The 15603-nt window shown below is 49.4% G+C and overlaps 3 protein-coding genes across 4 annotated transcripts in view; 1 reads left to right on the top strand and 2 right to left on the bottom strand.

Annotated features, from left to right (window-relative positions):
* Nucleotides 1–2568: 2568 nt before the first annotated feature.
* On the bottom strand, nt 2569–7170 carry LOC129075073 (dipeptidase 2-like). The gene is made up of 10 exons (XM_054579039.1): nt 6749–7170; nt 6263–6392; nt 5833–5962; nt 5607–5748; nt 5240–5309; nt 4945–5121; nt 4474–4558; nt 3758–3833; nt 2966–3101; nt 2569–2871 (listed from the first exon to the last, which is right to left on the bottom strand). The coding sequence occupies exons 1-10, from the start codon at nt 7066–7068 to the stop codon at nt 2605–2607; spliced, it is 1533 nt and encodes a 510-aa protein (XP_054435014.1). The 5' UTR covers nt 7069–7170; the 3' UTR covers nt 2569–2604.
* Nucleotides 7171–13139: 5969 nt separating this feature from the next.
* Nucleotides 13140–15113, bottom strand: DDX28 (DEAD-box helicase 28). The gene has a single exon (XM_054579038.1). It carries the CDS (start codon nt 15089–15091, stop codon nt 13457–13459), a length of 1635 nt encoding a protein of 544 aa, XP_054435013.1. The 5' UTR covers nt 15092–15113; the 3' UTR covers nt 13140–13456.
* A 60-nt stretch (nt 15114–15173) lies between these two features.
* The window catches only part of DUS2 (dihydrouridine synthase 2), a 34346-nt gene continuing 33916 nt past the window's right edge, over nt 15174–15603 (top strand). Inside the window, exon 1 of one of the 2 annotated variants that reach the window (XM_054579295.1) lies at nt 15174–15240. The gene's annotated coding sequence lies outside the window, so the exon portion shown is untranslated. Of the gene's footprint in view, nt 15245–15603 lie in introns of both variants that reach the window. The other variant, XM_054579296.1, reaches the window with a different exon arrangement.

Raw genomic sequence — 15603 nt, 5'->3', positions numbered from 1 at the left:
GTACCAGATCCTACCAGGCTGAGGGGCCAACAACAGAGACTGAATTGAGTTGTCCTCAGTTTTACATCTGCACCTGTCCCCTGTTCTTCCAGCTGGCTCCCTGGGAAGTGAGCTTCCCCTCAGGGCGCCAGGAGAAGGGCCTTGACTTCTGGTGCCCCTGTCCATTGCTGCCCCCTCTTCATGCCTTGGTGTTAAGGGCCAAGTCTGACCCAACCACCTCCAGCTTTGGTTCTCTCAGGAAGAGGGTGGGGCGAGAGGGGAGAGGAAGAAATAAATATTTATTCTGGCCTCTTATACACCTTAGCTGACTTGCCATGGAGGTCTTCATTTAAGTGATATTAAACAACATAATAACTTCACTGATAGTTTACTAAAAATGCAAAAGTACTGCACATACAGCTGTTTCCTATATTAATGTAGATGAAAGGTGAGGGCTTAATGTTTACAGTAAAATTTTAAAATGTTATCCATACATAAACAATTCTAAATGCCTGGTTTTGGTTGATTAAGTAAATCAAAGTTACACTCCTTTTGACAACAACTAGAAAAGATGGGCAAAATTTAATAAAAAGCATCTTCCTGATCACATCAGTGAATTAACAAGATATTAAAAAATTGCTTGTCAAAGATCCAGAGAGTGTGGAAACCCAGAGGTGCTTCCAATTTGGGCTGTTTCTTCCAGTAGCGGCATTGTGGGGCTAAGAAGACAGGTTAACATCCAGGGTCCAAGGTGAGGAGAGCCATGATGGACACTTTTGAGGTGAAACACGAAGGAGTGAATCAGGCTTGCAGCAATCCTCGTTATTAAGCAGTTGTTTCTAAACTCCAGGTCCAACCTTCTATTCTCTGCTCTGTGAGGCTGAGGGTGGTGCAGGAAACTTAAATTCAGAAGGAGAAAAGGGAAATGCTTTTTTTGTTCAGTGCCTCTCCAGCAGTGGCAGCTGGCTTCAGTCCAAGTTGGGGCTGTCACAGAGTAGCCTTGCCACGTCCATTTGGAACACCCGCACCAGCTGAGTACCCTCCGGCCTCATCTCAGAAGCCTGAGCTCCAGCAACACAGGACCTTCCGCTAAGGTTCTATCTTCCCTTGCATCTTCCCATTTCTTCCTAAATGGACCCTGAGCTGGATCAGGTCAGTTGGAAGGATCTTAAATGGGATTAAGGTGATTTCAGAGTGTTATTCAATTGATCCAAAAGGAGTCAAGAAAGGAGAGAACCAGTGAAATGAATAGAGAGTGTTATTATGGCTTTCTGAGTGCCAGTGCAGAACCCAGCCAACTTGGAGCCTGTGGAAAGAGGAAAATGTGCGCTTTGATGTATATTTTAATGTATTTTTTAATGGTTAACCTTTACAGGACATTAAAATAGTTTAAAAATATTAAAGAGCTGGAAAGTCGGTATACTAAAATTCATGATGTTATTTCACATGTCTATAATTTTATGTATATCCAAACCGGAATTATAATTTTGTTATACTGGCTTTAATGGAAGCAAATTCATGAAAAGTATTTTTGAAATCTACTTCTTTGTTTAGTTTATTTTCTGTTCAGAGAGGGCACATTTGACAATTTCTCTTGACCAAATAATTTTTAAATAACTGCAGTTTACTATAATTTCTTTTACAAGATGCCACTATGAATGGTATAGTTATGTTCATTCATTAGGTTAAAGATATTCCACTGTGTATACATTTCCATTATTTCTCTTGAAAATTCAGTTGTCAGTATTGTTGTTCCTCAAGTTAATGTGCTTTTTAAAAAATCACTACTTCTAAGATATTCTTTTGTCTTTGGCTCCTTGAACTTTGACTTCGAACTGCATGGTTTGGGGTTACTATGAATAGTACGGCTATAGTTATTATTTCATGTGTCTTTGGGGAAATGTATACATACATTCTTCTTGGATATATATTTGGGGTGAAACTGCTCAGCCATGGGATATGCATAGACTATCAGTACTGTTATTTTTATTAGCCATTATCTATCATCATGTTTATTATTTTTAGCTGTGATCACTAACTCTTAATTTTGGCTATTAATGCAGTTGCTATTATTATTAATGGCTTGGGGTGAGATGGGGTGGTTGTCTTTACGCAGCTGGTGCCTCTCAGAGAGGAAGTCCCTGTAGGGCCGGGGAGTGGCGGGCCTATATCCAGGGCAGTCTAGCCATTGGAGGCCCATGGCCCACATGTGGCCTGACATCCTGGGCTCTGTCCAAATAGGAACAAAGATCACTTGTGATCCAGGCAGGTTCTCTACTTAGGAAAGTGAACTGGAATTCCTTGAAAGATCCCCAGGTGTTGGTCAGTGGGTCAGGATGGGGACTGAGGTGAGCTATTCAGAGGGAATGTAGAGTAGGGTCCACCCTCATGCAGCCAGAGCCACCCACTGTCTTCCAGTGTTGGGCCCAGTCACCTGAGTTTCTTCAGGTGCAGGGTTCCCCACCAATCACCAGCCCTGGGAGCCTGCACCCTCAGACCCATCACAGAGAAAGACACTCACGTCTGGTTCCAGTCTAAAATATTTATTTTCAGTAAATACTTGTGTATGCATGAAGGGAGATCTTTGTGGGGTGTCCACAGCTGCCAAAGTGACATCTGACAAGATTAAGTGAGTCGCCAGAGCCACAGAATGACAACTGGGAAGGCAGCAATAATTGTGAGGCTTGGGACCACGTGTGGGGATGAATTTGAGAATGACTTCTTAGGTGACAACTCAGGTGTCCAACGCATAGGAGTCTCAGTTAGTTTCCGGTCCAGAGCAACATACTGTCTCTGATGCAGCCGCGGGAGGATGGAGCGGCAAGAGCTGTCCAGCTGCTCCACCGGGAATTCATCCTCTAAGGGCCTCTGCCCCTTCTTTTCCTCCCGCACCTGGAGGCAGCAGTTGGTGGTCAGCAGCTCCCACACTTCCCCCCAATACACCTGCTTGGACTCCCGAGTTACTCTTTTGCCCAGCCCAGCATACCTGTTCCACCTGTCTGAAGACCCGCAACAGGTTTCCTCGAAGGACACCCTGGAGCTCTTCCTCACTCCAGCCACGCCTCAGCAGCTCCTCTATCAGCACTGGGTATGTGGACACATCTTCCAGCCCCTGAGGGAAACTGTATGGCCGCCAGGTAACCAGCTGTTGAACCCCAGACCTGTTCCCTGGTCCTGACTCAGAACCACAGCCCCATGCATCCGAGGTCCACTGAACCCAGCCCTGGTCAGATACGGGGAATGGAGACTTGGAGAGAGTAAATGATGCACCCCCACTCTTCATCTTTCAGGACCTAAACCTTCTTGAATATTCATCAAAGCTCATTTGAATTGTATTATTAAGATCTATGCCTTTCACTGAATGCATTTTTTTCTCTATATGTAAAAAGAAGAAAAGCTTTTTAAGAACTGGGTTGAACCCCTACATGCACAGTCCTAACTGCAAGCAGAAAGATGGTCTGCTTTCAGCAACCAGATGTTGCTGAAAGTCTGCTCATAGGCAGAGAGTCTGCTGGCACTGGGGTTGGATGCACATGCTGGGCAGATGAGCTCTGTCTGGTGGCTCAGCCAAATATGGTGACCTAGAGTGTGGCCAATGGGCCACAGACAGGGGGCCCAGGAAACAGACCCTGGGAGGGGAGATGCCAGGTGGGCCAGCAGACCTGAGGGTGTGGTCAAAGCCTAAAGACCATGAGGACAATGCTGTGGTGGGCACGGAGGCTGTGAAGGCCCCACTGCTGCACAGCCAGCCTCTGACAAGCCACAGGGAAGCACTCACCGGCTGGTCCCATCATAATCTCCACCGATACCGATGAACTTGGATCCAATGACTGTCCTGATGTGGTCAAAGTGATCTGGGGATGGAGAGTCAACAACGTGGGGCTTCCAGGGCAGGGGTGGGGAGCGGGGACTAGACTCTGTTGATTTCCCTTCTTGCAGCCTGTAGGCCATGCAGGCCAATTACTTCATGGCCTGGCACCCAGAGTGCCAACTTGAGAGTCCTGAGTTTTGATCTGATGTGATCCCAGCTGGCTCCAGACTGGACTTCAGATTTAGGGTAGATCTCAAAGCCACCGCTATGGGCCGTTTCGCATCAGGATTCACCCTGCCTCAAGTCTCCTTGAGAACCCATAAGTGCTCCCTTCCATTAGTGTGAAAGATGAGAGAGGGACAGAGAGTACAAGTCACAAGGACCACAGAGACCCAAGGGGCTTCCCAGTCCCTTGGCCAGAGGCAGGAAGAGGGCCCTTTGGGAGCTCCTGCAGAGGCACCCAGGCTTTATGTCTGACTTCCTCCCTTACGCCCATCGGTAATGCGCTATCCACTCTGTTCCAGTTCTACGTGGCACCAAGGTGCTATGTGCTGTCCATTTTGGGGTTTTTGTTTATTGCCAATGGGTGGGTCAAATGTGTTGGGTGTTCTGAGGTCCCTCCCCATCCCCGCAGAGCTTCAGGTCCAAATCAGAGCTACTCAGAGAGCTCAGAGTGGGCTTACCTGCCACAGTGGACACGTTGGCTAACAGGTTGCACTCCAGCACCCCCACAGACAAGGACACCATCACAATGCCACCATTTTCCTTCTGCACAGGTGGGAAAATGGACTCTCAGCTTGGCCTCCCCCGCCACCCAGCGCAAGCACCTGCCTGTTCACCCGCTGGGTCCCTGTGAGGAAAGTGTTCAGCCCTGGCTTTGAAGTCAGAAGAGACTTTCTCTCTCTGGTATGTGTGACTGGAGGAGTCTCAGCCCCAGTTTGGGTGGTGTCTTGGTCCTGGGTTTGAAGATTTAGAGAACTATTTATCACCTAGAACCCTACGTTGGGTTCAAGAGTTCAGGGCTGCGGATTGTGAGTTTGTGGGGCAGACGTTCAGTCTGGGGTTTGAGGAAGTTGAGGGAGCTGGGGCTCATGTTCAGGAACTACTAGTTTACACCTCTTGTTTTAGGTTCAAGGGCCAGGACAGTCTCTCACCAGAAGCTGCAGGATATCATCAGGAACGTTCCGCACATTCTCGCACACACCCCGGGCAGCCGAGTGGGAGAAGATCACAGGTGCCTGTGACACTTCCAGGGCCCGTCGTGCCACAGCGTCTGAGACATGGGACAAGTCTACCATCATGCCCAGGCGGTTCATTTCCATCACCACCTTCTGCAGGAACAGGTTGAGGAGAAGGCATGAGGGGTGCACATGTATGTGCATTTATTGGTAGGAAACAGGCGGAATGTGTACATGCATGTGGGGCAGGGTATGAAACCAGGGTTCTCACCTCACCAAAACTGGTTAGTCCACTGACATTGTTGTAGAAGGAGTGGATGCCCTTAGCTGAGCTCTCTGCCCTGAAAGATGGCCAGAAGGCAGGCTGACTGGTGGCCATGATTTGGCCCCAAGAGCCTGAAGACCCTACTGAACGTTCTATCCCTACACCCCCATAGAGCAAGAGCAGGAACCCAAGCTGGGCTGTGTCTGGCAGTAGGAGGGCTTTGCTGAAGATCTGGTCTTGCTCTGTTTACCCAGCTCCCCTCCCCACTTCAGGGTCTGTGCCAGACCCCAGGGGTAATGTGTAGTCTGGGTCCCATTAGGATCTTGGGCAGATCCCTGCTGCAGTGGGCCCATACCATCTGCGCTGTGCTCACCAGGGTGTGTTGCAGGTGTGGGTGAGTGTCAAGTAGCGCACACCCAACATATAGAAGGTACGCAAGATGGAGAGGCTACTGTCCAGTGAGTGGCCGCCTTCCACACCAATGAGGCAAGCCAACTTCTGGGTGCTGTTCAGAGCTGGGGGTAGTAAGTCAGGTGATCACTTTCAGGGGCTGGGGTAGCTCAGGCAAGTCCCTAATGCCACCCCACCAGCCTGCCTACCTTTAACTGAGGTCACAAGTTCCAGTTCAGAATAGGATGCACACATACGGTGGATGAGGTCAATTTGCTCCAGGGTGAGGCGCAGGGCATCCCGTTCCTGGGTCTGGCATGGGACGTAGGCTGACCAGAACTGGGGAAAGCCAGGGCTTGGCTTGGGCGGGGGCTGCTTTGGAGTTCCTCCTTTCATAGCCTCCACAGCCCACATAGCACCCAGTGGACCCAGAGGTCACATGTAATGAACTGCTTGTTCCATGGTACCTGGATACACACCAAGCTGGTTCACCATGGCCCCTACAGCCACCAGCATCCATGTCACGGCACTTTTTGGGTCACTATGATAACTGAGCCCTCATGTAACTAACTTATCATGATCTCTAGGGCCCCACATTCCCCAGCAGCCGGTGGCACCTTGTGAGTCCTTGTGGCATACCTGTGCACCCACGAGACCGTCTCTAAGCCTGTCCAGGCTGGTCTGGCCATGGCTGAAATTGTGCAGGTTAACATCCTGTAGCTGATGGTTGTGGTAAAACTTCCTCAGGACCAGGGGCATGTCATTGTGGCTGGAAGGAGGTCAAGGAAGGGTCAGGTTAGGGGCGAAAGGGAGGACTCCTTTACCCCTGGGAATAAACCAAGACATGTTGCCAGGATTGAGCCGGCGCAGGCATTCCCCATTCCACATTATCACACAATTTAGTATACTAGGATCCCCTGAGGCCTGTGCTTAGGCGTTCCCGATAGGAAGAAGGTTACAGAGGAGGGGAAAGAGCTACCATAAATAATGGAAAAGGGCAACCAGGAGCGGTGTGAGGGAGCCTCCGCACTAGGCCTGATACTCAGGACCCCCTCCCAAGCCTAGGGGTGAACCCAGCCCCCACAGCTCCCCCAAACCCCCCGCCCCCCGCCGGCACTTACGCACCCGTCCACCAGCGGGAAGTCTCTCATCAAGGTCCGAGCACGCTCCCATACATTCGGGGCGCTAGGGGTTCCTGGAGAGGTCGGGGCACTAGGGGTGCTTGGCACGGTAGAGTCGCTAGGGGTTCTTGGCCTAGTCGGGGCGCTGGGCGTGCCGGGTGTGAGCAGGGTGCTGGGGGTGTCCAGAGCTGTCGGGGTGCGGGGGGCGCCCGGCGTGGTCTGGGCGCAGGTTACCGGCTGCTGCAGCAGCGACAAGAAGAACAGCAGACGCAGCAGGGGCCGCTGGCCGAGCATGCGGGGACACTCGAGGCCCGCGGGCCGCATGCTGCGCAGGTCTGGGCAGGCGGGCAGGGGCTCGTCTCGAGGGCCTGAGAGAGGCAGGAGAGGGGTAGAGGGCGACGATGGGATCCCAACCGTCGGCCGAGGCGACTCAGCAGCGCGGCCTCGCGAGAGAGGAATGAAGTCACAGGACCTTGAGACGGGAGAGCAGAGAGCTGCGACGCCGCGCAGCGCTACCGCCAGGGGGCGGCACTGCCCTCACGCTTCCAACCCCGAGGGCGCCCCCGTGAGCTGGGCCCGCTTCTCGCGCGTGCGCCCTCTAACCTCCCATGTCGGGCTCCCCATCCTGCCCCTCTCCCCACACCGTTACTCCAATGGGGCCGACCCAGGTTTCTCTCCCTCTGACAGAAGCCTTGCTCTCAACAGGGAGAGGGCCTGGGGTGATTCTGCCGGAGAGTGGTCCTCGGTCCTGTGACCTCTCCCATCCACATCGTGTCCCATCTGCCTGCCATATGTCCTGGACACCCCTAGAGCCACACACAGGTGTTTCTGTGCTCACAGTCTTCTGGGCGTCCGGTTTTCCTGTGCTGGGTCACTTTGGTTGAGCGTGGAGGAGGAGACAGTCTCTGGAAACGAGGAGTTAATTTTATGCACTCTCTATTCAAGAAGGGCCGCCTGATCCTTACCTTTTCTTTCCCCTACCTTACTTCCCAGCCTGCCTGTCCACCCCTGGAGACTCCAGGCAGGAGTCGGGAAATGTCAGAAGCCTCTTTCTCCGTCTTCCCCAATAGCCTCAGGAAAGAGGGCTTTCCTCAGTATACCTACACCTCCCCAGGGTCTGAATGGAGGGACTTTGGGGAAGTGAAATGGGCAAAGTCAGAGAGCGTTTACACAATAGAGCAGAAACGCAGACAGTAGGCTATTTGAGTGGAAGGAAATGAGTCATTTCCAAGACATCAGAGCCCCCAGTCCCAGCAACATACCTCCCAGAGCTGGTGGCTGACCTGGCGGCCAGGATCTCTCCTACCTCACCGTGGAAGCCCTCACCTTGTCAAAGTCAGAAATAAGGAAAGACCTGGCATTTGTTGCGGCTGCACCCACCTTATCCTGGGTCTCCTCTGTCTCTAGTTTTCTTGGAAATGTTGAAGGCTAAGTTCCTGTCCTTGTTTGGCAGGCTCCACCGGATTCCCAGCCCCAGGTCCTCATTCTAGCTGTGTGTTCCAAGAACCCCCACCCACACACCCACACCCTCACACACGCACGCACACATGCATGCACATATTTGGGGGATGTGCTTTATCACAGTTTGCATATTTTCCTTCCTCAAAAGGCAGGCATTGATGATCTTTCTAGAAGTGCAGTAATAGGGAAAACACCTCACTTCCACTCAGCCTTCTTCCTAATCCCCACTTTTCTCTTTAGCACTCTTGCCAGCAACTCCTTTCAACACTCCTAGGGCTGCTTTTTGATGGAAATAAATGATGGTTCGGGTCCTCTTGCAGCCAGGCTCTGCCTGGTCAGGCAGTGCAAAGGATCCAGCACACAAGGTCCCCAAAGCAAAGTTCCAAGAGGCATCTGACTGGGCTGCTTCTGGGAACCAGATATTCTGGTGACTTAGGTGTGAAGCCCACAGAGTTTGGGACTCTTGTTCTGAGGTTGGTTTGCATGCTGTCCCACATCCTTGGAGTAGTGCCATCAACTGTGGGGAGGTTAGAGGGCCCTCAGTTAGAGGAGCTTGACTCAGGAAGGCCCTCTAGGGAGTCTCTAGGATTCAGATGGCAACTCCTGAACTGTGACATTCAGTTGCCTAGAGAGAGGGGCACATCATAGAGAACTCTGCCAAATCCAAACTGTCTTTGGTGTCTTACTCTCTCTAAACACAAGGACATCTGGATTGCCCAGGTTCAGGTTTTGCTGACACTTCTCCTTCCTCCTCATCAACCGACTGACAGCAGTCTGTCGTGGTTGCCCCCGTTGAAGTTGGCAAGCAAACTCAGTGAGGCCACAACCACTTTTTTTTTTGGCACAAGGCACTACACCTGCACACAGAGGGCGCTTGACCAATATCCGTTGAAGATACAGTACACTTAGAGCTCAGGAGGCTGCCTTCCTTTCTTTCGCAAAGGCATGTGACAACAGTGACGACACATCAGGGTAGCCAATATTGCTGTGTGCTGGGAGCTGTGTTACATGTTTGATGTGCTTGCCTCAAGACAGCCCACAAGGCAGGGTTATGACCAGCCTCATATTCTAGGAGAGAAAAATGAGGCTCAGCTAGCTGAACTTAACTTTCTCATTCAAGAGCTGGCAGGTAGAGCTGGAATCTGAAACCAAAATTTCCTTATCCCCAGATTGTTCAAGCTCTGTCTCCCGTAATTCTATTCTCCCTCTGTGATAACTCTAGGTACAAAGCAGTTGCCCAAGCTTATGGATGCTCTTTCCTGACATCCGAACTCCTCTGTCTGGAGACCTCCCCGAATCCAAATCCATAATGCTGGGCAGGGGAATTGCTAAATTTGAGGGCAGCTAGTGAGGACAGTGGAATTGAGAGTTTGTGGAGGAGAAATGTGTTTAGCCTTCTGTTGTCCTACTCTGCAGGGGCTTCAGGCCCCAAGGGGACAGAGCTTTGGAGGATGACTACAAGCCACTTGGTAAGGAGGTCTTCCCTGTCTGCTTCTGCACCTGCCCTGTCATTCCTCTTCACCACTGCCAGGCTCACCAGGGTTGACTTGGACTCGCCCTGTCTTCACTGAGTGTTCATGGGACATAAGGAAGCCATCTGGAGAAGCCAGCAGTGGTTGGGAGGCTAGCCCATTGGCCCTGGGACAGAACTCTTCCTGAATCTGGCTGAGGGAGAGGACAGGTGTGGGGAGATCAGCTGCTGAGAAGGCAATGATGCCTTCTTGGGATTCCTAGAACATCACAACTTCCAGCCTCTCTCACCAGAAGAAGCCCTAAATCCCTTACATCCATCCATTCATCCAGCTATCCTTTACTGATCATCAGCTGGTGCTGATCCTTTGTTTGGGGTATACAGTAAGGGGGCTGGACAAGTCTTCAGTTATCTATGGTATGTGCTGTCAAAAGCATCCGTAAGGGTGGGCTGTGAGGGCACCAAGTGCTGGTAGCCACCCCTAACCCAACAGACATTTATTTCATGGCATGTATGATTTCTCATTTAGCTTCAAGATCAAACTTGCTCTCACTTTGTTCAACCTAGCCTGCTCGTCTCTGAGACTTGTCAGACCTGTCTTCTGTAACGACATGCTGTGCACAGCACACCCTGCTCCAGGGCTCTCTGTGCTTCTGGTTTTTAATTCAGGAAGCCAGCCCTCCTCTGTCTAGCTTCCATGGCGCTCACAAGCTAGTTTACCTGTGAAGCTGACCATCTGAGTCCTCACTGAATCCGTATCTGGCTGAACATCAGGATGCACCTGAGAAACTCTTATTTTTTGTTTCTTTTAATTTATTAGGTACATTTTCTTTTTCTTTTTCTTTTTTAGAAAAGATTTTATTTTTTTTTGAGAGAGGAGAAGAGAGGGGAAAAGAGAGGGAGAAATGTGTTGTTGCCTCTCATGTGCCCCCTACTGGGGACCTGGCCTGCGACCCAAGTATGTGCCCTCGGCTGGGAATCGAGCCAATGACCCTTTGATTTGCAGGCTGACACTCAATCCACTGAGTCACACCAGCCAGGTCTACATTTTCAGGTCTACATAAAAAAAAAGTAGAGAGAATAGTATATTGAACCCCAACTTCAACAATTATTAACTGATTGGCCAATCTTGTTTCATTTATATCATATATGTACCTTCCTATAGAATATTTTAAGGAAATCAGACATTTATTTTATCCATATTTAAGTCTGCATCTCTAAAAGACCCTGTAAGGACCTTTAAAAGTTTTAAAAGGTTGATCAAGGCAGAGAATCTGAATAGACATTTTTCCAAAGAAGACACAGAAATGGTCAACAGGTAAATGAAATGGTTCTTAACATTAGTAATCATCATGAAACGCAAATCAAAACCACAATGAAATATCACTTTTTTTTTTTTTAGAATTATTTATTTTTAGAGAGAGGGGAAGGGAGGGAGAAAAACATCAATGTGTGAGAGAAACATCCATCAGTTGCTCTCATGTGCCCCCAACTGGGGACCTGATCCGCAACCCAGGTATGTACCCTGACTGGGAATCAAAGTGCTGACTTGTTTTTGATTTGCAGGATGGTACTTGATCCACTGAGCAACACCAGCCAAGGCCTATTATTTAAAAAAAAGATTAAATAACAAGTATTGTCAAGGATGTGAAAAAAAGGGAACTCCTGTGCACTGTCGGTGGAAAAGAAAATTGGTGTAGCTACTATGAAAACAGTATGGAGGTTCCTCAAAAAATTAAAAATAGAACTACCATACAGTTCAGCAATTCCACTTCTGGGTATATATTTGAGGAAAACAAAACACTAACTTGAAAACGTGTAAGCATCCCTCTTGTTAACTGCAGCATTATTTCAAGTAGCCAAGATATGGAAACAACCCATCTGCCTATTGATGAGTGGATAAAGAAAATGTGGTATTTATATACACAATGGAGTATTATTCTGCCATAAAAAGGAAATGTTGCCATTTGTGGCAACATGGATGAACCTTGAGGGCATTATGCTAAGTGACGTAAGTTAGACAGAGAAAGAAAAATACCCCATGATATCATTTATATGTGGGCTTTAGAAATTAAAAAAAAAAAAAAAAAATGACCTCATAGATACAGAGAACAGATTGGTGGTTGCCGGAGGGGAGGAAATGGGCAGAATGGGTGAGGGGGTTAAAAGGTACAAACTCCTGCCCTGACTGGTGTGGCTCAGTTGGTTGGGTGTCCTCCCGGAAAGCAAAAGGTCACCTATTTGATTTGCCAGAAAACATGCCTGGGTTTTGGGGTTGGTACCCGGTCCAGGTGTGTTCAGAGGCAACCAATCCACGTTTCTTTCTCACAGTGATGTTTCTCTTTAGTCTTTCTCCTTCCCTTCCCCCCTCTCTAAAAGTAAATAAAAAAATATGAAAAAAAGGCGCAAACTTCCATTTATAAAATAAGTTATGGGGATGTACTGTAAAGCAAGGTGATTATATTAATGATATGTACTGAAATCAAGGTGACTATATTAATGATATAGCTGAAAGTTGTTGAGAGTAAATCTTTAAAAGTTCTCATCCTAGGAAAAAAATGTAACTGTGTGGTGACAGATTAACTAAACTTATCGTGGTGATTATTTCATAATATATACAAATATCAAATCATTATGTTGTATACCTGAAACATATACACCCATTATACCTACATAAAATATACAGAAAAATCACTTCACTACCATGCTATTATGGCACCTCAAAAAGTCAGTACTTCCTTAATATAAATTACCTATCATGTTCAAAATCCCGTGACTCCTGATTTTTAGATAATTTATCAGGTAGGTAAGATGCCCCCACCCCCACCATGGGTTGCTCTTCCTTGCAATTCTTTAAAATAATTTATTTACTGTGTGATTCTGAGCAAGTTCTTTTTATTCCCGAGCCTGTTTCTTCACATAAAAAAATAGAGCTTCACTGTATATTTAGTACAATATTCTCTTGACAAAGGTTTCCCTGGGCCCATCTGTTCTCTACAACCTGATCCTTTTCAGTGTGTAATTATTTTTAAGTGTTTTGTGGAGTATTATATTTTACACTCAAGTATTCATTACTTTAGAAAAAGTTTATATAATATTGCAGAGCCTGGAACCTAGGAGACAGTAAGAGGATGCTATATGCTTAATTTACCAGTTTGGTAAAATACTGTAATCCTCTCTCCTCTTCCGCCATCACCAAGAGATGAGGAAAAAGGCAGAGATTGGACATGCACACCAAGCAATACTTGTCTGTCAGCCTGCCTTAGATTCTTTTGCCAGGACTTCCCAGACTGATTCCATCAAGACTGTGCAAGCTTTCCATGAGCAGTGTTGGTGAAAACTTCTCTACTGCTAATCACATCACTTTTCCCTTCTCATGGGAGCTTAAATAATGTTTTGGGGGCAGAAAATAAAATCTAAATGTTACAGACTAAAACTTGTAAGCAGGTTTGTCCTTGGTGTGGTATTTTGGTAAAAGGCGAAAGATTTATACAATATGAAGAGAAACCAGAGTATGGGTGTGGTATTTTGGAATGTGAGTTTTCTCATTCCAATGAATGCTGCCCCAATGGTAACTATTATTATTAAAACCCCTAAAAATATTTTTTGTTGGAGATCATGACATAATACAAAGCCAAAATCTACTTTATTTTTCATGACTTGCGAAACACTAGAGTCATGCTTAGCCGCCCTCCAGATCTGCAGGGAGGGGAGTGGGCAGCCTGGAGCATCCTACTTTGAAGTATGCTCACCCACCCAGCACATCGGGAAAGATCGCTGTTATGGCACCACATTCACGTCAGCGGGGGGGAAAGGCTCTCTCACTGAGGACCCTAGTCCTGGAAGGCTTCTCTTCCTGCGAGCTGCCAGCTCAATCTTCTGAACCAGGCTCACATCCCAGGGATGAGTAACAAAGCTGATGACGGTGCCTGGCAACTCACTCCCTACTCGGCCCACCCTCCCCGCTCTGTGGATGTAGTCTTGCAGGGTGAGAGGGAAATCATAATTGACAACTAGGTCCACGTGAATACTGTCCAGACCCCTGGAGGCTATGTCTGTGCAGAGAAGTATGTCTCGGTAGCCCTTCTGGAAGCTCTGGAAGATACCTGTCCTCATTGAGGCTGGCATTTGTCCCTGCAACCTTAGGTGCTGGATTTTGTGGTCATCCAGAATATACCCTAGCCAGTTCACAGTACTAGAGCTATTACAGAACACTAGAATAGTTCCTGAGGAGCAAGTCCTATCTGCTCTGTCATGCTGCTTGAGGATCTGTATCAACTCAGCTACCTTCTCTGCTCCCTTCAGCCTCATAAATGTCTGTTTGACATGAGGCATGACACAGTGGAGCTTGGAGCTAGTGATGGTGGTTAGAGACTCTGAGATGGCGACTTTACTCAGCAGCTGGCTCACACCTTTGGGAAATGTGGCCCCTACCAGTACCAACTGAGCTTTAGGATTGAAAGGGTCTTTTAGTTCATCTGGGCGTTCTGCTATATGACTCTTCTCTAAGATGTAGTCCACGAGTTCCAGGAAACTTTCATCCAACAGTGTGTCTACCTCATCCAAAACCAAGAAGGAGAGCTGCTCCAGACTCATCAGTTGACGTTTCAGAGCCTTCCACAGAGCCCCCGGAGTGGCCACTAGAACATCGGCCGGAGGCTGTTTGAGCAGTTGCAGCCTGATCCGACTCATGCCACGGCCTCCCCCTAACTCTCGTACCTGGAGTCCCAGGGAGTTGCCTAAGGGCTCGGCCACGGTCCGCACCTGTTCGGCTAATTCTCGCGAAGGCACAAGAACCAGGCCTCGAGGAGCAGGGACACTGCGGGGGTCTGGGCTTGGTCGGCCCAAGAGCTGTTGAAGCAGAGGGAGGAGATAGCTGAGAGTCTTGCCACTGCCTGTTTCCGCAGCGCAAAGGATGTGGCGGCCGCGAAGTAATGGAGGGATGGTACTCGACTGCACGGTTGTGGGCCGAACAACTTCAGGAGCAACCTCCTGTAGTGCGCACAATACGCGTGGCACCAGACCCAGATCGGCGAAGCTGCCCTCGGATAAGTTCCGCAATGCCGGTGTCTCGCGTTGTGAGCGCTCGATGGAGAAGTGGTCCCAACGGGAGCGCCGATTCTTCCAGCCCCGCGAAGCGAGTGGCGCGCTTTCCCAGCAAGCCAACGTGAGGCGAGCCGGCTGGTTGAACTCCGGCCGCCGCGCAGAGATCAGCAGCCGGCCAGGTCGCACCAGTACCAGCCTCGTGGAGTTCCGCCGCCCGCTCTGCCTCTCTTCTTGCCGCCGCTGTAGAGTCCGTGGGATGCGTACCACTGGTAGGGGCTCATCGGGACCGCTAATCGCCAGGTCCCGTCGAGGTGCCAGAAACAACCGAGCCGCGCGCAACGAAAGCCGCGGACACCATGCTAGAGGCATGTTTTTCTTGCTCCTGGAAAGGCTCACTGCACTGACGTCACTAGCGCGTCAAGGCGTCGCAGACGGTGGCTGGCGTGGCTCAGTAAGGCACGCGGAATTGGCGAATCTTGAGGAAGAAGGGAGGAACTGTAGAGTTCAGCAGCGGCGAGGTCTGTAAGTCCGAATAAGTGTTGGCGACGTCCAGACCTGGGCCAGTCTTGGGGAAGGGCGCGCAATGGAAACAGGACTGGGGTCTGGCGATGAGCGGCGACGGCGCCCGGGCCTTATACACCAGGAGGGCGGAGGGCTTCCGGCGATTGGGTGTCTGATCCCTGCGATTTTCCTGTGTCGTCCTCACCACCCGGCTGATGGCTTGTCCGGTGCTGGTCTGCCCCTGTGTACTCAGAGGGTGCGGCGATGTTTTTACAGATGTGGTCCCTGCGCAAGGTCTGGTAATAAGTGTTTATTAAGAATCTGAATGATTCGCCTTGCCTGGGGGCCGAGACAAGAGCAGGTGTGGTAGATCTAGGCTG

The sequence above is a fragment of the Pteronotus mesoamericanus genome, unplaced genomic scaffold, assembly GCF_021234165.1.
Source record: "Pteronotus mesoamericanus isolate MK-2021 breed Mesoamerican mustached bat unplaced genomic scaffold, CSHL_Meso_final contig_52, whole genome shotgun sequence".
In the NCBI taxonomy this organism is placed as follows: Eukaryota; Metazoa; Chordata; class Mammalia; order Chiroptera; family Mormoopidae; genus Pteronotus; species Pteronotus mesoamericanus.
This window is presented reverse-complemented; position numbering and strand designations above follow the sequence as displayed.

Bases quoted from the DNA above. Each gene is read 5' to 3' on its own strand.
- DDX28 (XM_054579038.1), bottom strand. From the start codon at position 15,091: ATGCCTCTAGCATGGTGTCCGCGGCTTTCGTTGCGCGCGGCTCGGTTG.
- LOC129075073 (XM_054579039.1), bottom strand. From the start codon at position 7,068: ATGCGGCCCGCGGGCCTCGAGTGTCCCCGCATGCTCGGCCAGCGGCCC. The intron at 5,749-5,832 runs GTAGGCAGGCTG...TACTACCCCCAG, and splicing joins ACTTGTGACCTCAGTTAAAG to CTCTGAACAGCACCCAGAAG. The intron at 2,872-2,965 runs GTATGCTGGGCT...TGCTGCCTCCAG, and splicing joins TCTTCAGACAGGTGGAACAG to GTGCGGGAGGAAAAGAAGGG.